This window comes from Carassius gibelio, chromosome A3 (genome assembly GCF_023724105.1).
Source record: "Carassius gibelio isolate Cgi1373 ecotype wild population from Czech Republic chromosome A3, carGib1.2-hapl.c, whole genome shotgun sequence".
Lineage (NCBI taxonomy): Eukaryota > Metazoa > Chordata > Actinopteri > Cypriniformes > Cyprinidae > Carassius > Carassius gibelio.
In genome coordinates this window covers 10,779,067-10,799,589 of record NC_068373.1, presented here as the reverse complement: position 1 = coordinate 10,799,589, position 20,523 = coordinate 10,779,067, and the positions used below count along the sequence as shown (strand labels likewise).

The window sequence follows — 20,523 nt, the reverse complement described above, 5'->3', positions numbered from 1 at the left end:
TTCCTCCTTAAAAAAACACTCAAGTCTGCACAACTTTTAGAAAATAAAAATTCCACCTGAAGAAAATGTATAGTTTTCAATGCTTTCTCATTTTTTTTTCTTTCAATGATATGTGGAGACCAGGCCTATAGTTGTCAGACTCATAATGGGAATCTGCCATAATGTATTCATTTAGAAGATAATTTAAAATTAATTACTTTCTGTGACCTATACAAATCTCCTTATCTTGAGAACACATGCCTATCTTTTTCTTTTAAATCTGCTTTCACTGTAGTCCCACTGTGTTAAAGTGTTTGAAACCAAAATACAAAACAATTTTTACAAAATATAGTTGTGTAACTGCACTTCAGACTCAAAACCTTATATTTACTGATATATATATTAGTCACAACAAATCTTGGTCAAATTAGTTTACATTAATCTCATGATCATATCAAAAAACATGCTGTATTTATGTAAATAATAGCAATATTTGCATTAAAATTACATTGAATTTCTAAGGATTAAATTCACTGAAGAACACAAGCAGTCAAGATTAAAAATGGTGCACTGTAATATAAAGCATTTTAAATCAGGATGAAATTCTAAGCCAAATGCAACAAAAACACACAAATTCAGTCCAGACACAAGACGACACCGGTTTACTCATCATTTATTGTCACATTCATATCTATGCTCTGTATTCTTTACAAGGAGTTCAAAACAATTGTGGATGAGAATCAAAGTAAATCAGGCAGGCAGAGGCTGAAAGTCCTGATAATGTCTGTGGCACCTGCTGGAAGAAGAGTGAAGGGATAAAGGTAGTCCAGTAAAGGTAGTCTCCTTCCTCTCTCATCCTCCCAAAATGTGCCCCATTTAATTCAACAGACCTTCCCTCTCCTGTTGCATCATTACAGGTGAAATGAAACAATAAAAATGCAAACGATTTCAACATCATGCTGCTCTGTGCGGCCTGAAAAGATACTATTATGTTGCGGTTCACAGAGAAAGAGAGCGGATTCTATTGCAAACATAAGAGATACAATCCTATGCCATATTTAAAAAGCCATCAGAACTATAAATCAGAAAGATGAACAACTTGTAAGTTAAAAATAAAGTCAGTTTAATAATAATGGAGAAAAAAAAATTATAAAATAAAGAGACTGGATAGTGGAATTGACATGTTTATTACCCCTCCCACATTTCCATTTCCAAATTCATCCAGAACAATTTCAAAAACGACTGAAGAAAAATCATCTTTGGAAGTAAAAGACTCCTATGCACTACAGTATACGGAGATGCTGCTACCCAGTTGCTCAAGTCATTTATTATTATTATTATTATTATTGATTCATTAAGCTTAACATTTTCAAAATTAACTTTTTGTGTCCTTTTTAGTTTTATGATCTATTCTATATCGATTTATATTTATTCTGAGAGGTAGATCAACAAAAGAAATGAAAAACACATGGTTACAGGAGTCGCGCCTTTTGATTCAGGCCGTTAAGTGAGAAGATGGGACTACAGGTGGAGGACAGAATATTAGTAGAAGCTCTATTTTGTTGCTGACTGAAATCCAGTTTCACCGAAAAGGAAAGAAGGTGAAACTGTTTCAAGACCAGTGAGAAAAGGGCTTCTAAATGGGGAGGGTTGTACTTGGGGGTCAAGGCTGCATGGCATGGAGGTAGTGTGGTGCCATCGAAAAGGGAAAGGACACAGAGGAAATAGCGCAGCAGGCACAGTCGTGTGTTTCATCTACAGAGGTATCGTTAGTCACTCTACGAATGCTGGCCTGGTTACGTTTGTGCCATTAGTTTCATAATAGTCTGGTCTTATGGTGCGTTCAGTCTGTATTTATGAGTTGGGAAGTTATAAATTACGACGTCAGGTGTGTTCAAGTCACTTTGATGGGTGTGAAAGATTTTTTTACTTCCATATATGATGTATAAAGAATGCAAATGTTTTTATTAAATGCATGCTGTAATCGTAATTGTACAATACTACTTTATTTTGTGCATGCGATCCATTGTGCCTGCAATATTTTCCTCAAGGACGCCCCCCGACTTGAAAATTTAGGGCTTAGAGGAGTTTGTTTCTTCATCGGAACAGATTTGGAAAAATTTAGCATTGAGTAATTGCTCACCTCTGCGGTGAATGGGTGCCGTCAGAATGGGAGTTAAAAAAAAAGCATCACAATAACAAGTAATCCACAAAGTAAAGCAATATTATGGATAAAAGGCTTGCATTTCACAACAGTTTGAAGTTAAAAAAAACATCTTGATGGGTTCAATCTTACAAACACGCAGCTTCTCACTTAACTGTTGGACTGGAGTCTTGTGGATTACTTGTGGATTGTTGTAATGTTTTCATCAGCTGTTCAGCTGGATCCATTGGTGAGTAACTGATGTAATGCTGAATTTCTCCAAATCTGTTCCAATGAAGAAACAACCTCATCTACATCTTGGAAGGCCAATAAAGAGTTTCCCACAACTTTGCGGTGGCAATCATGTGCATTCAACCCATAAATCTTTCCGAGATGACTTGAATGCACCATAAGTCACAACGTAACTTTAACTTAACTGTGTGCACTAACAGAATTTTACAGGCTCTTCAACGGTCCTCCTCCCGTGCAAACCATCACCAAACACATCCGTTTCCTGTCCTGCCACCTTGCCCCGCAAAACGTCTACAGAAATGAAGAGCTAAAAATAAATTAAAACTCAAAAGTCAAATGTAACATGCACTTTCGCTCTCATCTGCTTGATAAAAACAATCTTATGGCTAAGTCTTGAGGTAGCGTTCCTAGTTATGTGAGGTTTGATTCGTCATTTGTAGCACCCAAATGTCTTCCTTAAGGAGAGGCCAGAAACTAGCACGGTGAGATACAACAGTGGCATGCAACGTCGATATGATGATCACACCCAACTAAGCCGCGCTTCAACCTGTGATCTATCACTGCAATGCAACTTTTCCCAGTGGACACTTAACAGTCCGTGCGACCAGCGAAAGCAATTCGCTTGACTCGTCACAGAATTGCATAAGTAAACAACATACTATCTCTTTCTGAGCTCAAGTATGCTAAACGGTTCTACGGTTTGTCCAAGCCCTCGCCACCGACAACGTGTGGAGGACCTTGAAATAAAAAAGGAGAGAAGAAAACACTTCCAAGTGCCAAACGGGAGGCCGACTCGCAGTACTCAGGGAACTGTGTATCTACATGAGCACTGCATCCGTTCCTGACTGCGAACAGTCTTAATTAGTTCCTTTTTCCTGGAGTATAACAACAAAACCAACCCCAGTTTGGCACAGGTATTACGTGAAGAATGAATCATTTGTTAGTATTTCAAATGAACTAGTAGCAGTGTAAGAGGTGTCTGTGCATAAAGAACTCTGATCATGAAACCTAGCTATAATCCAAACTAAATGAAGACAATTTGAAAAACGAATGAGGAAAAATAAAACTTAAAAGAAATTTAATATCAGACGACTGAACTGAACAGAGGAAACGGTCACAAACGAGGCCAGCGTGAGAGAGGGCGCTCAGCTCCAGAAATGAAACCACAGGTCGCTCGACCAAGTCTCTTTTGAATCGGATAATAACACAAAACCAGAATGAGCGGATGAAGGCAGCGAGTGGTGGAAGGGGGTGAAAGGTAAGAACATGTGGGGGAAAAGAGGAAGGGGACAAATGTGGCCTTTGAAACGGTCCAGGGCATCTCCCTCTCATCTCTTCCACCTTTCACCCAAAGAATATTAATAATAAAAGAGACAAAATAACAAAAAATGCAATTACAATAATATATCTACTATTTTTCTTTTTTTTGTCACAACACTATGTTAGTTCTTGGAGATCTGCTGTTATGCTATTATTTCTCGCTCACATATTTTTTTGTCTTTTATTGATGAAACAGTTCGCAACCAGATGTCATGTCCAAATAAAGCTTGCTGTCAAAAAAAAAAAAAAAAAAAGTAAAACAAAATACAAAAAAAAAGGCTGCTGCAGTCTGAACAGAGCAGAAGTGTTTGAGTGTGTCTACGGGCTGGAACAGGACAGACGCTTCTGTCCCGCCTGAAAAGCAGTTTGTATTGTGTCTCAATGGAGAGGAGTCATTGACAGTTCAGTCCTCAAGCAGAAAACAGAAGACTGCCATCTATTGTGAGAAAGGGAAGCTTACACAAAAACAAAATAAAAGACCATGAGCGGTTAAAGCACATGAACATGCTAGCAAACCCTTTGTCTGAATGAAACCCGAAAAGGATGTGGTCTGGCAGTGTCCATCCATCTTTAACGCTTAAAAGTCTTTCCATCCTTTATCCAATTAGTATTTTATTTAAAAAAAAAATAATTATAATACAAAAAGCTTTTTAATCCGATTGTTCCGTTAAACAAATTATTTACAGGTTTCAATTCGAGAGATGTGAATGTTGTTTTTTGAATTTACTTAATATTTTTTGGCTTCCGTTTTTGCAAAGGTACCTTTTATGTTCTCAGTCAGTTTTTTTTTTTTTAATTGAGTGTTTTTTTATGTTCCTGCCTTTTTAAAACACCCAAACCACTTCCCCAACATAAAGATTTAACACTTTAACTCATTTAGAAAACACACTCGCGCACACTTGCTCAAGGACAATGGGGAAGGACGAGACTCAATCCCAAAAAAAAAAAAAAAATACAGGAGAGAGAGATGTCGAATGGTTCACATTCAGTGTCTTGGGGCTGTAGATTGTCATCATGCTTTCTTTTTTTTTTTCAAGCATGGCGAGTAAGTCGAGCCCTTTCAAGCAAGTCATCCAATGATGTCAAAATCCATCAGTGCAGAATGATTAACATCACACCACAGGTGCAAAAATAAATGGCACAAGTTAGAAAAAGAAGCCATTTTTAGATTTCTACGATCAGCTTGTATGACAAACAAACGCATATGCGTCAGATTTAAAATCCCGTGGTATGGCAACGTTCATTATGCTCCTGTCAGAGATGGTATGACCCGTCCTACGTCCCATTGAACAGTGATTTCAAGTGCGACTCTTCAAGGACCCCAGGTGAGAGAGACCACCTAAACAATTCAGAATTTTTCCTGGGAGTCCTTCTGAGCTCAGGTGAGGAAAAACACCCTCAATTACACTCACGCATACACTCATACCCAAAAAGAAAAAGTCAAATACTTCTTCCTTAAAAAAATAAAATATTCAAGACTATCAGCTTTTATATAAAAACACCAGCAAGCAAGCCAAAAAAAAAAAAAAAAAGGAAAGAAGAAATTAGGAATACTGAGGTAACAATACCCTGAGGTAGTTTTTTTTTTAATCTTAATTTCATTTTATCTAATCTGTTCTAGGATCAGTGAGCAAGGCCAGGACTCTGGCAACCTCAACGGCAAATGTCAAACAAAGTGGGGGAGAGAGAGAGCACAGAAACCATTTTGTGTTCAGCTGTTCTTGACCTTTGACCTAAATGCAGACTTGTTCCCTGTCACTTCAAACCTGGCGTACTTGATTCTGTCTCTGCATATTTATTCCCAGGAAAACACAGAACAATGTATTCCTTTCCAGTGTCTGCCTGCTCTAATGCAATGAGGGGCCAGGTTAACTCACATATCATATATATATAATATATATAAAATATGCCGTTTGGGTGTGAGCAGCGCTGCAGCGATCCATCATCGGCGGCGTGGTTTAGGACAGAACTGATGGGTCTCCGCACATCAAAGCTGAGCCACTGCAATACAACTGCAGAGGTCACCTTTAGCCCACACACTTACTGAACTCTCGCCGCACGTCCCGCCGGACAAACGGCACGCAGCCTAAAAGGGAAGCTGAAGGAAAACCCCTGCAACCCTCTTAAACCAGGGACCCGATTGTCGATGGTTAAACGTGCAGCATTAGTCATGAAGATTATATTTACAACCTCATTTGTTTCTTTTTTTTTCATCTCGTCACCCCCAGCAGTTCAGCGCGGGGGACTTCATGAGCAGTGTTAACAACTGTGGCCCCTCCCCTCGTCTCTGAGAAGTCACTTGATTAGTGACCCCGCCCCCACCATACATTTTGATGGATTCTCTGCTCTCTCTTTCCCGACTCTACCTCACTGCATTTCATTAATAATACCTCTGAATAAACATTTCTATACATATATCTCTATCTTCAAAAAAAAAAAAAAAAAAAAAGGAAATTTTTTTGAAGTGACTGCTGATGGCTGAGAGTCCCATGAAGCTCGAATCCTTTATGAATACACACTTTTGAGTGACCTTCATTACACCCTATTCCCTATGTAAAAAGCTCTCACCAGAGGGCGCTCCGTTTTGACAGACCTCCTCAGCATCCTCAGTCACTCCACCTGGCCTGGCATCTGGTCTCTGTTTACTAGTTATCTCTCTTTAAAAAAAAAAAAAAAAAATCACTTTTTTTTTTTTTCTTGTTCATTTTCACTAAACTTGCTTCCTCGCCCTCTCACAGGCATCTTTTTTTTTGTCTTTTTAATACACTCTCGTTTTGCTGCTCATTTGTCCCTGTCTACCGCTGGGTCTGTGTGTCACTCTCTCTCTCTCTCAGTCAGTCCGCTCGTTTGTCCTCCCATTTGTCTGTCCGTCTGCCTGGGTAGCGGCCCCGGCATCTCACTTCCTCCTGGGTTCTTGTGCCAGTTCCTGAGGGGTCCCCGGCTCAGACATGCCCTGCGGATGGGACCCCTGCGAACCTCCTGTACCTCCTTTCTGCTGCTGCTTGACTTGTGTCAAAATGTCCCTGATCTTCCTCTGTGCCAACTAAAGAGGAGACAAAAATAAATACACTATTTTATCATTGTTTGCGCTGCCAGTTTATTTGAATGTTTTAGCCAAATGAAACCTCAACCAAACTCTTTAAGTGTCCACTCCTTACTAAGCGAAGTACATTTGTGCGACTGACCTGACTTGCGTAAAAGTGGCCGATGATTTTGACGATGACCTGGTCGTGTTCATCAGGGGTCTGCTCTCGGGGAACCACTACTTCTGCAGCGGTGAGGTTCTGCAGTTCATTCACCTGTGATGGGTCGTTTAATACAGATCAATTCAATCAGCAGCATAGTCCTGATCAGCACATTCCATTCATCATTCATCAAGTTATCATACATGCATACACACACTCATATATACAGTACACATACATATTTTCAGCTAATGCTTATTTTAATGTAAGTAACACTTTTTTATGGTTTTAGTTTAGTAATCAGCAATTAAAACATTTAACAGATGACTAGAAAAGGTAACGCATATTGAGCTTGGTAAATAAAGTGTACTATTTGCTACTTCCAATAATATGAAAACAAATAACATCATAAAATGTGTATTAATATCTCAATTGGCCTGGCATAGTACATCAAATAACTAAAAATGATTTAAAGCCATAATACATAATTATGGCTGATACCCATACTGTCACTGATATATATAAAGCACACCTAATAAGTGTCTCTGTAATAATCTCTTTAACATTTAAACAAAGTAACTTAAAACACACTTTTTCTTTAAGTCATCGAATATATTTCAGCCATATGTTAATGATGTGCCACTTACGGTTTTCCCGCCTTTTCCGATGACCCTTCCTGCTGCCGCAGCTGCTACTTTGATGTGTGTCTCCAGTTTCACTTCCTCTTTGGGGCCAAAGAAGTTCTCCTCCTTCAGCTTACCGTATATTCTGCCCTGAGCCTAAAGCACACAGGGTTTCTTAAATGACTTGGGTCTTCCTGACAGCATATTCCTCTCAAATATTTTCTGAAATGAGTTTGCAAAGCATGCATTCAAGCAAACCTTGAACTGGGCCTCAGGTGGTCCTGTAACAATGACCATGCGCATTTTTGAGTCCGGAGCCTCTGCTGGTGCAATCTAAGGAAAAATGCATGGGAGAGTCATCTTGACACAACTATGAACTTCAGAAAAAAGAGAGCATGAACCTTAATATTTTACCTGACATGTCAACACAATATTAGCTTTGAGATTACCTGTGTAATCATTATTTTAACAGTAATACCACCCAAAGGAGAAAAAGTTCATGTTGTTCTAAACCTGTAAGATTGATTTTCATTATTTGTTTACCAAACGAAAACATTGCAACAGGTTTGGAAAGACAATGAACGATAAGTAAATAAAAGAATTTCCATTTTTGGGTGAACTCTCTCTTTTAAAAGTAAATACTCTTTTTTTTTTTTTTTTTTAAGTGTTGGAAACCAAACAGATTACCCACGATGCATTTTTATAAAGGTTACCTTAATAGAAGCTCCAGCAAAACGGCTCAGCTGCTTGATATGCTGTCCTTTCTTGCCAATAAGGGCTCCTACGGCTTGAGCTGGGATGTACACGTGGACGGTCTCCTGTTCAGAGGCCTGTGGGGAGACACACAAAAAAATGAATGACTGCTTAGAGCGTCCCACCACACTATACGGTGAATGCCACAAAAGAGAATTGCGATAACGGACCATAATAATGTAAAGATGCCACAGAGGTCTAGTATATGTGACATCAATATCTATGATTTTTTTACAATTATGAATAGTGACAAAGTTAATCATACCCCCATAGGGCCATAAGGGGGACCGGGCACAGAGTTTCCGAGGGCAGGAGGCGGCATGGCAGAGGAAGGCGGGAAGAGGCCGATCGCTCCCAGGTTTAGTCCAGGGATCAGGTGAGTCTGTTGCTGGATGAAGCCGGAATAGATATTCAGATTAGGATTAAAACTCATGTTTATTGGCCCCAACAAAGCATTCTCTATTTTTGTGTTCCTACACATTTTTCTCTCTTCCACAAACTCACATTCATGGCAGCGACGTCATTGTCATACGCCTCCCGCACTTTCTTCATGATTTCCTGTTCTGCCAGGCAGCACGCTTCGATCGAGCCCTTCACCGTGATCGTCCTCTCTGGGTTATAAAGAGTCAGATCCTGCAGTCTGCATCAAGAGACAAGTCAGAAAAAACAAAATCATGTTAAGAACACTCTAGAAAACGATGCATCTGGTTTCGTTTTGTGTTTGTGTCTTTTCTTTTCTTACGGTGAAATTGTGATCTTGGTATCAGTGTCTTGCTCCACTTTCTTCAGGTTGCGTCCCTCTTTGCCGATCAAACGGCCAACAAAGTTGTTGTGAGCAAGAACCTTCAGAGGCACCTCATCGGCACTACCAGAAGTGAACAATATCTGTTAATACTGATCTGAGGACAGACATGACCCAATCATGACCTCTCAATGAACTGAAGGTTGAAAGAAATGTAATCGAAAGTTTGGGTTCAGTTGTCTTCTTGCATTATCAGCACATGCTTTGACACAACCAGTATTGTATAAAGCGCTATATAAATAAAGCTGACTTGACCTGATATTGTGAAATAATATTAAAAATAAAAATAACGGTTTTCCATGTATCCCTGTGATCAAGGTAGATATGTATTTATATGCAGTGGACATTATTTCTTCTATATTTTGAAGAAAAAAAAACTATTAGTGTAAGTCGTTGCCACTCACGTTTTGGTGTCCTTGGCCTCCTGGATCATGATTTCCAGGATCATGCGGCAGGCAGCTGAACAGCCCTCTGGGGTTGAATGGATACTTATGGGCTTTTCAGCGGCACCTGCATTCTCTTTACGATGCACATCGATCCTGAGGGATGAGAGGAGAAGAGAAAACAGGGCGGCATCGTAAAAGGTTATGCAACAAACAGTGTAAAATATACAAAAGGCACCAGGAAAATCCAAACAATCAGTCAAAAAAAATAAATACAATTAATAATTTGAATCACTCACTTGCTCTGAGTTTGCTTGGTGATGTTACGGATGGTGGCGCCCTCCTTGCCGATAATGGCCCCTACGTACTGCGTGGGCACCAGCAGCCTGAGCGGGATGTCAGTGTGCTGGTGTTTGCTGGGGATCCCAGAACCAGGAGACATCTGGCGGGAATGTCCTCGTGGACCGTACCCGGCACGACGGCCGTTGTCTGGGCCTCGCTGCGAGTCGACATCGGAGTTTTCGTCGGGGATGTATGAAACACGCAGGGCGTGGTTATCAAACTGGTATCCGTTGAGCTTCTGGATTGCCCTTTTTAGACGAAAAGCATGAAAGATATGCATGAATGCAAGAGGGTTTAACAGGATCTTGGGATGGTGTGGATGAATGCTGACTGCTCTACAAGGCTTAAACCATACGGATGTCACAGTTCAACAGAAGTGGTTTGATTTAATGGTTACATTACAATTAAATCCAATGAAGAATCCAGACTCACAGATATATATATATATTTAGCTAACCTGAATAAAGCTTGCAAAGCAGCTGAATCACCAGCAGGTGTCAGCCGCAAACAAGGAAAAAGCGTAATGAGAGGACGCATGCTACTTTGACAGAAAGACAAGTGATTTTAAAGCTGAAATGTGCAATTCTTAGGTTAAAATACGTTATTTTTAACACACCTTATTATGCACAGACAGCCTTTTGTATATTTATTTTTTTTACCAAAAAATTGTATACACCACAGTGGCATTTTTAAAACATTGAGAAACCAGACCAACCCAACAAAGCGACGTGTGGGTTTAAGGAGAGTAGCTGTTTGGCCGAACAATGGCAGACAAGGGAAAACTATTTGACAAAAGTCAGTATTTTTCCACCAGTCACCAAACGTCACTTCAGCTTTAAACTGAAGGTTTCAGGGAAAGGTTCACTCACTGTCGAGCCTGCTCCCGTGTCCCATACGTGACGTTCACAACTGCAGTCTCACTGTCTGTATTCACTACGGGAAAAAAATAAGAGCAGAGAAAGAGTGTAAATAACTACAACTTCTGAATCTCTGCTAATGCCGTTAAAGCACTGGCAACATCTCCAGGTATTCAGTATGATTTCTAAACATAGATTTTGGACATAAGTAATACAAATTGCTGTATTATTTCATTAGTATTACATAATTCATAACATAAATTGCACTAAAAACTATTTACCTTGTTCACAGTTCTCAACAGTTCCATACTGGGCAAGCATACTATCAAGAACCTGCAATCGATAAAAGAGAGCGAAAGAAGAGAAGATGGTGACTTTGCTTAAAATTGTAGCAGCCAACAATGCACCTGCCGACTGAATTAGTTTCACACAAGAGTTATAAATTAAGGGCCATGAGCGTATAGTTCATTTAATGAAGTTACCCAGGATGCTCTCTTCAAAAATTAGTTTAAACAATGTCATTCTGTATTACTGACTAAGAATCCGGTCTTATTGGTTTGGAAACCATGCTAATTTCACTTAGGACTTCGGAACTTTCTAATCTTTTGTCAAGAATTAAGATAGGAAGTTTAAGTATTGTAAAAAATAAAATAAAAAAAGTTACAAACTCAGATTTAAACTTCTCCCAAACCAGGTGTGTATCTTGTGAATGAAAGTAAGCTTAATTTTTCCCATACAAAATGTACATCTGTCAAACTGAACCACAGGTTTCACCCATTAAAACCTGGTTGGCATCAGACTGGTTTTCGCCACCAAGGGGTCGCCTCCTTGTGGTTGATGTTGGCACAAGTGGCGGGCAGAAGTGGGGCCTGCTGGAGACGAGCCAAGAGAGACCCCGCCCCGCCAGAACAACATCAGCCAGTACAACAACCATCAGAGAAAACACACACTGTGCCACGCCCGCACACACACACACACACCCAGACACTGTAATCTCATAATCACACACAGATCACCTAACCTGAATGACATGGATAAAACTTGGAGTTTAAATCAACACAAGGCACTGCCCCTGCCAGAACATGTAGGGAAAGCTCCAACTTTGTTACTCTGAGTCAGATTAAACAGACGTGTTGCAGAAATTTACACAAATATAATATGCATTTAAAAAAAATTCTGCTTTTTGTCAGGTTTCTTTTTGGAAAAGACTTTAAAAAGGATTGATTGATTTTCAAATGTATTGTTTAAATCTTTTTGTTGTTGTTTTTTTTTTTTTTAAGTATAAACTTTTTAGCAACATAGTGGCACTGAAACAGATCCGTCCAAGCATCCCATCCAGCACATGATAATGTACATTTTAAGAATATTTCAAATAAAACATAAATAAAATAATATTTTTTGAAGAGATTGAAAAATACTTTTTTACATTTTAAAATAGAATTTTTATTAAATCGTAATTAGTTTGTAATTAATACTGATTTTCAAAAGTAATTTTGATGATGTTAAAAAACTTCTCTACCCACCAAATATGCAAAGAGATCTTACATGTAGCTCAAATATTCAGAAGATGAGCAAAACTGTAGTATTTTAGTGGCACTATTTTGTTTTTCGTTAAGATTATCTCTTTGTCCAACCATTGTAACATTTTAGCAATTTCCTAATGTTTTCCATGCCATACTTAAAATAATGTCTATGAATGGAGAAGAGTCATCAAGTAAAAATAATTAATTAAGATTATGCTTAAATCTGTCTGAAAAAACAACAACAACCTTAAGAGCAACCTTGGCACTCCGGCAGAATGCTTGGGTGATGAGCATCATTGTGTTGATTGAGAGAAAGTGAAAAAGTCTGAAGAAGTCACACCCAGACTCACCTCCCACTGTAGGTTTGGTGGAATGTTTCTGATCTGGAGTTTCCTGGTCCTGTAGAGGGAGAAACAAAACAGAGAAATGAGGTTTAAAAAAGGCTTCCTCGTCAACTTTGCTTCATGAAACAAGAGCAGTCAATATGTCCAATACAAAACTAATGAGAGTAGCAGTTACAGCTGCAGACATCTTCAACAAAAACTGCTCAAGTTTACACCCACTATCACACAAAACCTAATTACACTAATGACACCTAACATCATCCAAACGCTGATTTACGCAGACAGCTAGTGTTCAGAAAGGTCCTGGTCTCGTCTTTATATAAATGATGTGGAAAGAGATGCATGGAAAGGTGAAAGTCAAAGTCAGAACAGGGATAAATCCACATGAATGGTAACTTGCATCTGTGGTACTTCATTTTAACTCTGATATAAAAAAATGTCATCCTTTCACATGTCATAAGAACGAACAGATATAAATCAAACAAACAGATATGGATCAATTTTTTGAGGAAAATGTTAACACTGCAAGTTTAAATGTAAAGTTAAAAGTTTTTGTACTGATCAACAGGCTATCGACAGCATTCAAAACATATTTTAATGTCTAGTTTAAAACATGTCAAGTTTTTATAATTTGCATTCATCTCGATTTCAAATTAAAGAAAAAGAAAAAAACTTTTAATGCAATTTTCAAGAAAAGTTTCAGGCTGGTGTAATAACATGTTTTCCTTAAATTGTAAATGGTAAAACAGGAATCTCAACACACACTGAAACCTCTTTATCATAATTTCCTAAATGTTTTTTTTCCAAAGTAAATTTTTCTTTATTTCCATTTTTTAAATAATAATAATAAAAAAAAGGAGAGTTGCACCACACAGCTCATTACAAAACTCAATTACTAATCTAAAATAAAAATGACAAAAATATTACTAAAAACTAAATTAGATTAATTGTAACTGAGAAATTAAAAAAGTGTGCTCATAACAAAAGAATGGTATTAAAGTCCTTGCGTTTAACACATTCATGGTTTCTTTTTAATGACATTTCAAAATAAAACTGATAATGCAATCCAAGTCATTTAAGATAAAAGTATAAATGGAAACATAATCATTAGATGTGGATCAATCCAGAACTTGGACTGGACCTTAAAACCATAAGAAGAATGATTGTATAATAATTCAGATAATTCTAATATGACATGATTTATGTTCATAAATTAGCAGCATGTATCAATGCAAAATCGAGGACAGGATCTGTGAGGTTAGACAAAATATCTAAAAATGATCTAGAAAGTATTATTTATAGGTATATTAAACTGTGTGTGTGAAGATGCCTGGGCGCATCCGTCCTGCTCGTCGTTCATGGAAGCGAGGTGGAATGGGCAGAGGAGGAAGAGAGAGAGAGAGAGAGAGAGAGAGAGGAGACTGAATGGGTATATTGAAACTAAACACTGATGTAGTTTAATGCCAGCTGCCCCGGAAGCATCCAAAACTCATCGCCCGTAAAAGAGAGAGGGAGAAAATGAAAGAAATGCAAGTAACTAAAGCAATGTCCAAGCAATGCAAGGTTTGGGGAACAAAGGAAAAATGAGTGGATCAACTATAAAGTTCAATAGAGGAGTGCAGCATGACATTGCTCCATCACCATTAACATAAGGAGACCTGATAAACTACACAAAGCTGTAGCCCTCTGGAACCTCTAGAGGGCGTAGCAGCAAACTTCTGATGCAATGCATATGTTTAGGATCAAGAAGGAAAATGGGTGCCAGGGGTCATGTGGGAGGGGCAACCCTCTTCCTGTGACTGAGAGCTGAAACCCTAAAGACCTCTGAACTCGGGAAGGTTGACGCCCACCAGTTGACAAGCTGAGAAAATGGCGCCTTTTGCCTGCTTTCAACCTCTCTTCATGCAAATGGCGGGCAAAACAGCCAATCAGAGAACAAAGAATCCTGCAAGGGTGTTTCACGCCACGAAGATCAGCAATGGGAGCATGTTTAGGCCAAATGAAACCAATTGAAATCATACATGGTCCAATACTGAAAATGGCCATGCAGATTTGGAGGCCTTGATGCACTTATCAGAGTACATACTTTCTTTTTCATTGGCTTCCAAGATTATGCACAAATCAGGAGAAAAGCAACATGACTTCATGCATGTTTTAATTAAGTTAAGACCAGGGAAGCACCAAAAGGTACTACACATGTTAACAAAAGGCAAAGGCCACATAAACACGATGGGTGAGACCACCAATCTGTTCGCTCTCCCGCTGATCAATCACCTCGTTCCCAAACCCATCCCCCAAGCTGACGCTTCCACGTCCCACCCACATTCAGCCGCAACAGAGTTTTTCAGCCCAACCCCCAATGCTAAAAAAACAACCCTTCTTGTTTGGCACCTTTGAACCAGTTTAAACCCCTCATGTCACGTCCCACCAAGTCTCTGGCCACTCTGATTGGTCAACGGCGTGGAAATTAAAGATTCCGATGAAAGAGGTGAGGAGGACTGACATCGGTTTTGGTCTCTATTTTGGGGGGAGATGAAAACGAGCTTTAACTTTGCATTACTCAATTTACCTGATGTGCAGCAGGCCTTACGTCCAGCCATAGCAGTGTATGATGGGATACCAATCACAGAACCAAATCTGTTGACATGCTCACGGTCTCCAGAAAGAGTTGCATGGGGTTTCACTGGATTTTATTGGTGTGGCAAATAAAATCTATGTTTAGATTTGGCTTTAGTTAAAATGGGAATCTCAACACATGCTGAATCACAGCAAGTTCAATCACGCAGCACTAAAAGACAATAAAAATGCTCATAAAAAGACCAAATAACATGAACAGAAGAGAGTGAAAAACAAAAAAAGGATTCACCCCCTACAAGGGTCAAAGGTGAGGACTGTGTAGGCAAGCAAATAGCATTAGGGGGAGGGTGTGTGTATGTTGAGGATTGGTATGTGGTATTGTCCTACAGGAGCAATACGGCTCAGCAGCACATTACTGAAGTTTACCCCTATCTTGAACTAGTTAATGTGAAAAAAAACTAACAAACAGTAAAGATATGACAATATGCCCTGAGATAAGATTTTCCACAGACTATAACAGGAGTTTGAAATGTGCTTTTGATAAAATAATAATAATGATAAAAATATATATAAATTATAATCATTAAATAATCCAAAAAGATCATTCTTTTAGTAAAGAGAAACAAACTAGCTTGAGCGTCTTGCAAAACCCTGCTCCACACACATAGCATCACATGAGCCCCCCCAAAATACCCTTGTCTCGACACAGTTAAGCACATTCAGTTCCTCCACACATGCATCATGCAGTCGTACTTAAACACAAACACATACACTTTGCGGTTTAAAAGAGGGCATACTGACATATCAAACCACTGGGATCAGTGAGAATTGTTTTTTTTTTAATTAGTACTTTTATTCAGCAAGGATGCATTAAATCACAGTTTCCACAAAAATAATAAAGAGCATTAAGAGCAGCCAATTAGCATATTAAAATGGTTTCTGAAGGATCATGCACTGTAAAAAAACAATGTAATTTTATATGTAAAATATTGTTAAAATACTATGGGAAACAAAAATGTGTTGATAGGTTATACTACATACACAGGGAAAAATGTAAAAGATCTAACTGGACATTTCATGTAAAAAAAAATAATTACAGTAAAATACTGCTAAATTACAGATTTTAGAAGTAAAACAGGCAAATCAAATTTAATTTGATTTGCAGTGAAAGAATGTAAACGGATATTCCCAGATTTCCCTGTGTGATACTTTCACATTTGAAAGTATTTTGTTTAAATAATTTGTTTTCTTTTTGTTTTTGTTATCTGATATGCACATTTAGCTTCTGTTTATTGTAAATAACAGTTTCATACTGTAAAATGTGCGTTTTGTAAATGTGTTTACATTTTTTTTTTAAATGTCCCCCTTTATTGTATTTTTACAGAATTATTCTGGCAACCACAGCTAATTATTATTACTTATATTTTTTACACTGCAGACTTGAGTGACTTTCTGACTTCTGAAAACAACTATGCTAACAAAGGAATTACATTTTAAAATATCTCTAAAAGAAATAGCTATTTTAAATTGCAATAATGTTTCACAATATCAACGTTTGATTTTATTAAATTTTTTTTATTAGAAAATAAATGCAGCCTTATCAAGCACAAGCAACTTTTTCCAAAAACATACACACTTTTGAACAAATATTGTATGTATACAAATCAGCATTTCATATTTGTATTAGATTTTAATGTCAATTTTAATTTGTAAATATTAAGCTATATAATTTGTTTATATTTTATATATGCACATAGTTCATTTAACTACTAATAAGTAAAAATGGGTTACAGTCTTTTTTTTAGGCAACTCTATAATTAGTTATAGAAAATAGCTATAGCCAAGTAAATCCACAAACACACACACACACACAAAGCAGGTGCACCACCAGAACCTTTGCTAAATATCAGCGAGACCTCCAGCACATCCAGATGCATGATGGGCTTGAAGGAATCAACAGAGCTCTCTTAATCAGATCAGCTCTTTTATTCACATATTATATTAACACTGCCATATCAAAAACACAAACTCTAACACACTAGTATGTACATTGCATGCTGCCTATATCCCTTACATGCTCTAGTTTTCTAGTTTGTCTTGTATGATAGTATTAATTAACATTTAATTTGAACAGAACTGGCCGTGGTATCTAAAACTCCTTCAAAAGGATTATGAAAATTCTCAAACGATAAGCAAAACTGCTACTCCCATGCTCATGCGAGACAGACTCACAATCTAAACATTTCAACAAACAACCCCACAGTGCAGGGAACAAATGTGTCACACTGACGTTCACCAGATAGACAGACTCCTACACCATCAGCACTACACAGGTGCGAGGCAACATACGAAACATGCTCAAATCCACCCAACCACGTCTGAGGAGAACAAAGGAAATCATAGAAAAGACCCAAATCTGGAAGACAAATAAGTGTTGTCGAGGATAATAAACAAGCATCGCTCTCCGTTTAGTCTCAACAGATACACTGTATTAAAAAAGCTTTAGCGTGCAATCATCTTAAAAGCTTTAGACACCTTTATTTATTGTTTACAGAGTAACACTTGTTGGAGAAAAGAGCAGGAGAAATACAGGGAGCTACAATATTTTGACATACACTAGTCAGAGGAGGTTAATGTGATTTGAAGTTTACGTTAACTTACATTTAGCTCAGTGTCTGATGGCGCAGTGGCATTAAATTACAGGACTTTATAATGTAGTGATCTAACTCTCATTAACCATTCAAGGCCCACCATGTGAGAGGTCCAACAGGAAACGGTGTACACAGGAAGTCAAAAATCACCCCTTAGAAGTCGCAACCCTCATCGTGCAACTTCCTGTCTTGCCATTTCCACCTCAGCCAATCAGAGGTGAAGTTGATTTAGAAACGGGGGAAGGGCAGATGAACAGAAAGAGAGAGAATATGCCGGCAAGATAAAGACTATTCACTTGTATTCATGCATCTCACACACATATATATTCACTGCTTTATGTCTTTATTTCTATGATGGGCTGGAGTGTAACTGATAACAGATACCTGAATTACAAGAAAAAATATCAAATGAAATTTAAGTCACCAATGTTTTTGGAGCTACATAACAATAGGATAATACACATGCAACATACATTGCTAATTAAGTAGCAAATAATCAACCCATATTTCAACTGCATGTGAACATCAGAGGGATCTGAAATTAAACTGCATCCCGGATTATTTCTAAAACATTTATGAGAGGCTGCAAGTCCTCCAAATGAAGCACGCGTAACTCATCATGCATTCGTTCACGCAGGTAATAGAGTCAGTTCAACCAGTGTGGCAATTTGAAGAATTTATTGTCTAAATTTCTCCAAAAGAACTTTATTAAATATATAATAGCAAAAATCCAAAGGACTCGTGAAGCCTGTATTTTGATCTAAAAAAACTATTTATTATAACACTACTACTAAGTAAAAAAAAATACATTTATTTTCTAAACAGCCAGCTTGGTCCACATAATCACACTGCACCGATTTGAAATTTTCCTAGCTATTTTTTTTGTATGTTAAACGTTCCTGAAAGAAATCAAAGAAATTAAATAAACCACACTTTTATTGTTTTAAATATTTTCAAAGCGTTTCTTTTAAAATACATACTCTTTTACAAAATACTCAAATACAAAAATGCAGGAAAATACATCCAAAGATATAATATTTCTTTAATAAAAATCAACTAGTAAAAAGGGAAGCAGACCGTGATTAGGCTACTCCGCACCGCAAAGCTTTGCAGAAATATTTCACTCCAAGAAGAGTTTGCTAGACATTGCACCTGATGAAGAAAAAAAAAACTGTGTCATTTTTGCTAGGCTAATTAAAATAATGTCAAATAGAGTAACATATATGATAAAGTAAAATTTAACAATTCTAAGTAAACTGAGATTAAACGCTTTTTTTTTAGTTACTTTCTTTTTTTTTTTTTTTTTTTTTACTTTCAACAAGCAGCTCTTATTTTATAAAATATCATTTTTGTAAAAAATAAATAAAATCACATTTAAAAATCCAAATCTAATCAGTCTCCCAAAAACACAAGATACTATTCAATACCACTCAATCAGTCATGTATAGACGTGTATATATACAGTCCAAACTGAAATGATGCAAAGCTAAAGCACCTTTTCGACATGAGGCACTGTGACAGACGAAGACACGCAACAGAACTTCAGTCAGTAAACTGCCAGCGGAGCTTCATTACTGCAAGGCCTCTGCAGCCAACGCTGAAAATGGCGGGTAAGTAAGTGTGTGAGGGGAAGGGGCGGATCCTAAGTGCCACACACCTCCCTTTCCCGCTCTTTGCGTAACAGCAAGTCCACGGAGGGACGTTGTAAGCTACTTAAGGTCTAGATGGACGTGGAGGTTCCTCAAGTCAATGAAAACATCCTCGTGATGACATTAAGGAGCTCAGTTTGCAGAAAGCTATAGATGCAGGGTGGCACTGGAGATACCCTCTCGCCCGAGGGGACCAGTCGCTGAATGGAACAGCAAGGGTTAAGCCATAAATCAAAGTGGTCTACAGAGTAGCAGCAATGGAGAGACGACTTCACCAGAAATAACAGACGTCCCATCCCCCCCTTTTCCTGCTTTTTCTCATTCTCCGTTTCACGTTCCCTCTTTCTACACTCCTCCCTGTGGAGCTTTCTGCTCTGCAATACCTGATAGGCCTTCCCTCCCCCTCGCCGCTCCACTTTTTTTCCCCTTGCCCTATTCCTCTGAGAGGTGAAAGGTCACTCCCCAAGCTTCGCAATCATCACATGCTGATGCAACCCGTAACATACCAGAAGAAGAGAGCGAGGGGCAATATATTGCTTACTGCCGGCCCCAGCAATACAGTCGTATAACAATGAAACCAATAAAAATAAATCTCCCGCCTCTAAGAGGTGCCTCTTGCCGTTGAACACTGGTATTGACCAATAGCATGACAGGAGTGGACAATATCTGTATTAAACCGTCCAATCTGGGACTCGAGTTACTGATCGTTTTTGTGTTTTCATTTGAAATGTTCAAGTCCTGAATTAAGTAACTGCTTAAAAATTAAAAACAAAAAGCGGTCTGAAACTTTTTTAGTCTTTAAAATCATGAAATTGTGAGCAGGAAAAAGTGCAATAATGCATTCAACTACAAATGCATAATTATAAACAGATTATTTCATGAACACACACACACATATACGTGTGTGTGTGTGTGTGTAAGTAGAAATGTATCTCTTGACATTCAAGCATTCAAATGTAACAGAAGAGACAAATTGTTCTCATAGACTGCTATAGAGCAGTGACAGTAAATTTTTTATGCTACTGGCAGAAAAATCAGAGTAAATATTTCATAGTCCATGCAAAAGTGACCAGTGACTGAAAGTGTCTTTCTAAAATGGATTAGACAAACACAAAGATTTGAGTAAGCCAAATCTTCTAA

General features: G+C 38.1%; 1 protein-coding gene across 2 annotated transcripts in view; it reads right to left on the bottom strand.

Moving 5' to 3' along the window:
* Nucleotides 1-636: 636 nt before the first annotated feature.
* Nucleotides 637-20,523, bottom strand: part of LOC127946472 (insulin-like growth factor 2 mRNA-binding protein 1) — a 39,073-nt gene continuing 19,186 nt past the window's right edge. The window contains exons 3-15 of one of the 2 annotated variants that reach the window (XM_052543077.1): nt 12,513-12,561; nt 10,921-10,972; nt 10,652-10,715; nt 9,740-10,030; nt 9,462-9,596; nt 8,998-9,120; nt 8,760-8,895; nt 8,521-8,637; nt 8,216-8,332; nt 7,761-7,835; nt 7,527-7,658; nt 6,880-6,993; nt 637-6,737 (exon numbers count right to left, since the gene is read on the bottom strand). In XM_052543077.1, the coding sequence (XP_052399037.1) occupies nt 6,591-6,737; nt 6,880-6,993; nt 7,527-7,658; nt 7,761-7,835; nt 8,216-8,332; nt 8,521-8,637; nt 8,760-8,895; nt 8,998-9,120; nt 9,462-9,596; nt 9,740-10,030; nt 10,652-10,715; nt 10,921-10,972; nt 12,513-12,561 (1,552 nt within the window). In that variant the 3' untranslated portion in view covers nt 637-6,590. Of the gene's footprint in view, nt 6,738-6,879; nt 6,994-7,526; nt 7,659-7,760; nt 7,836-8,215; nt 8,333-8,520; nt 8,644-8,759; nt 8,896-8,997; nt 9,121-9,461; nt 9,597-9,739; nt 10,031-10,651; nt 10,716-10,920; nt 10,973-12,512; nt 12,562-20,523 lie in introns of both variants that reach the window. The other variant, XM_052543072.1, reaches the window with a different exon arrangement.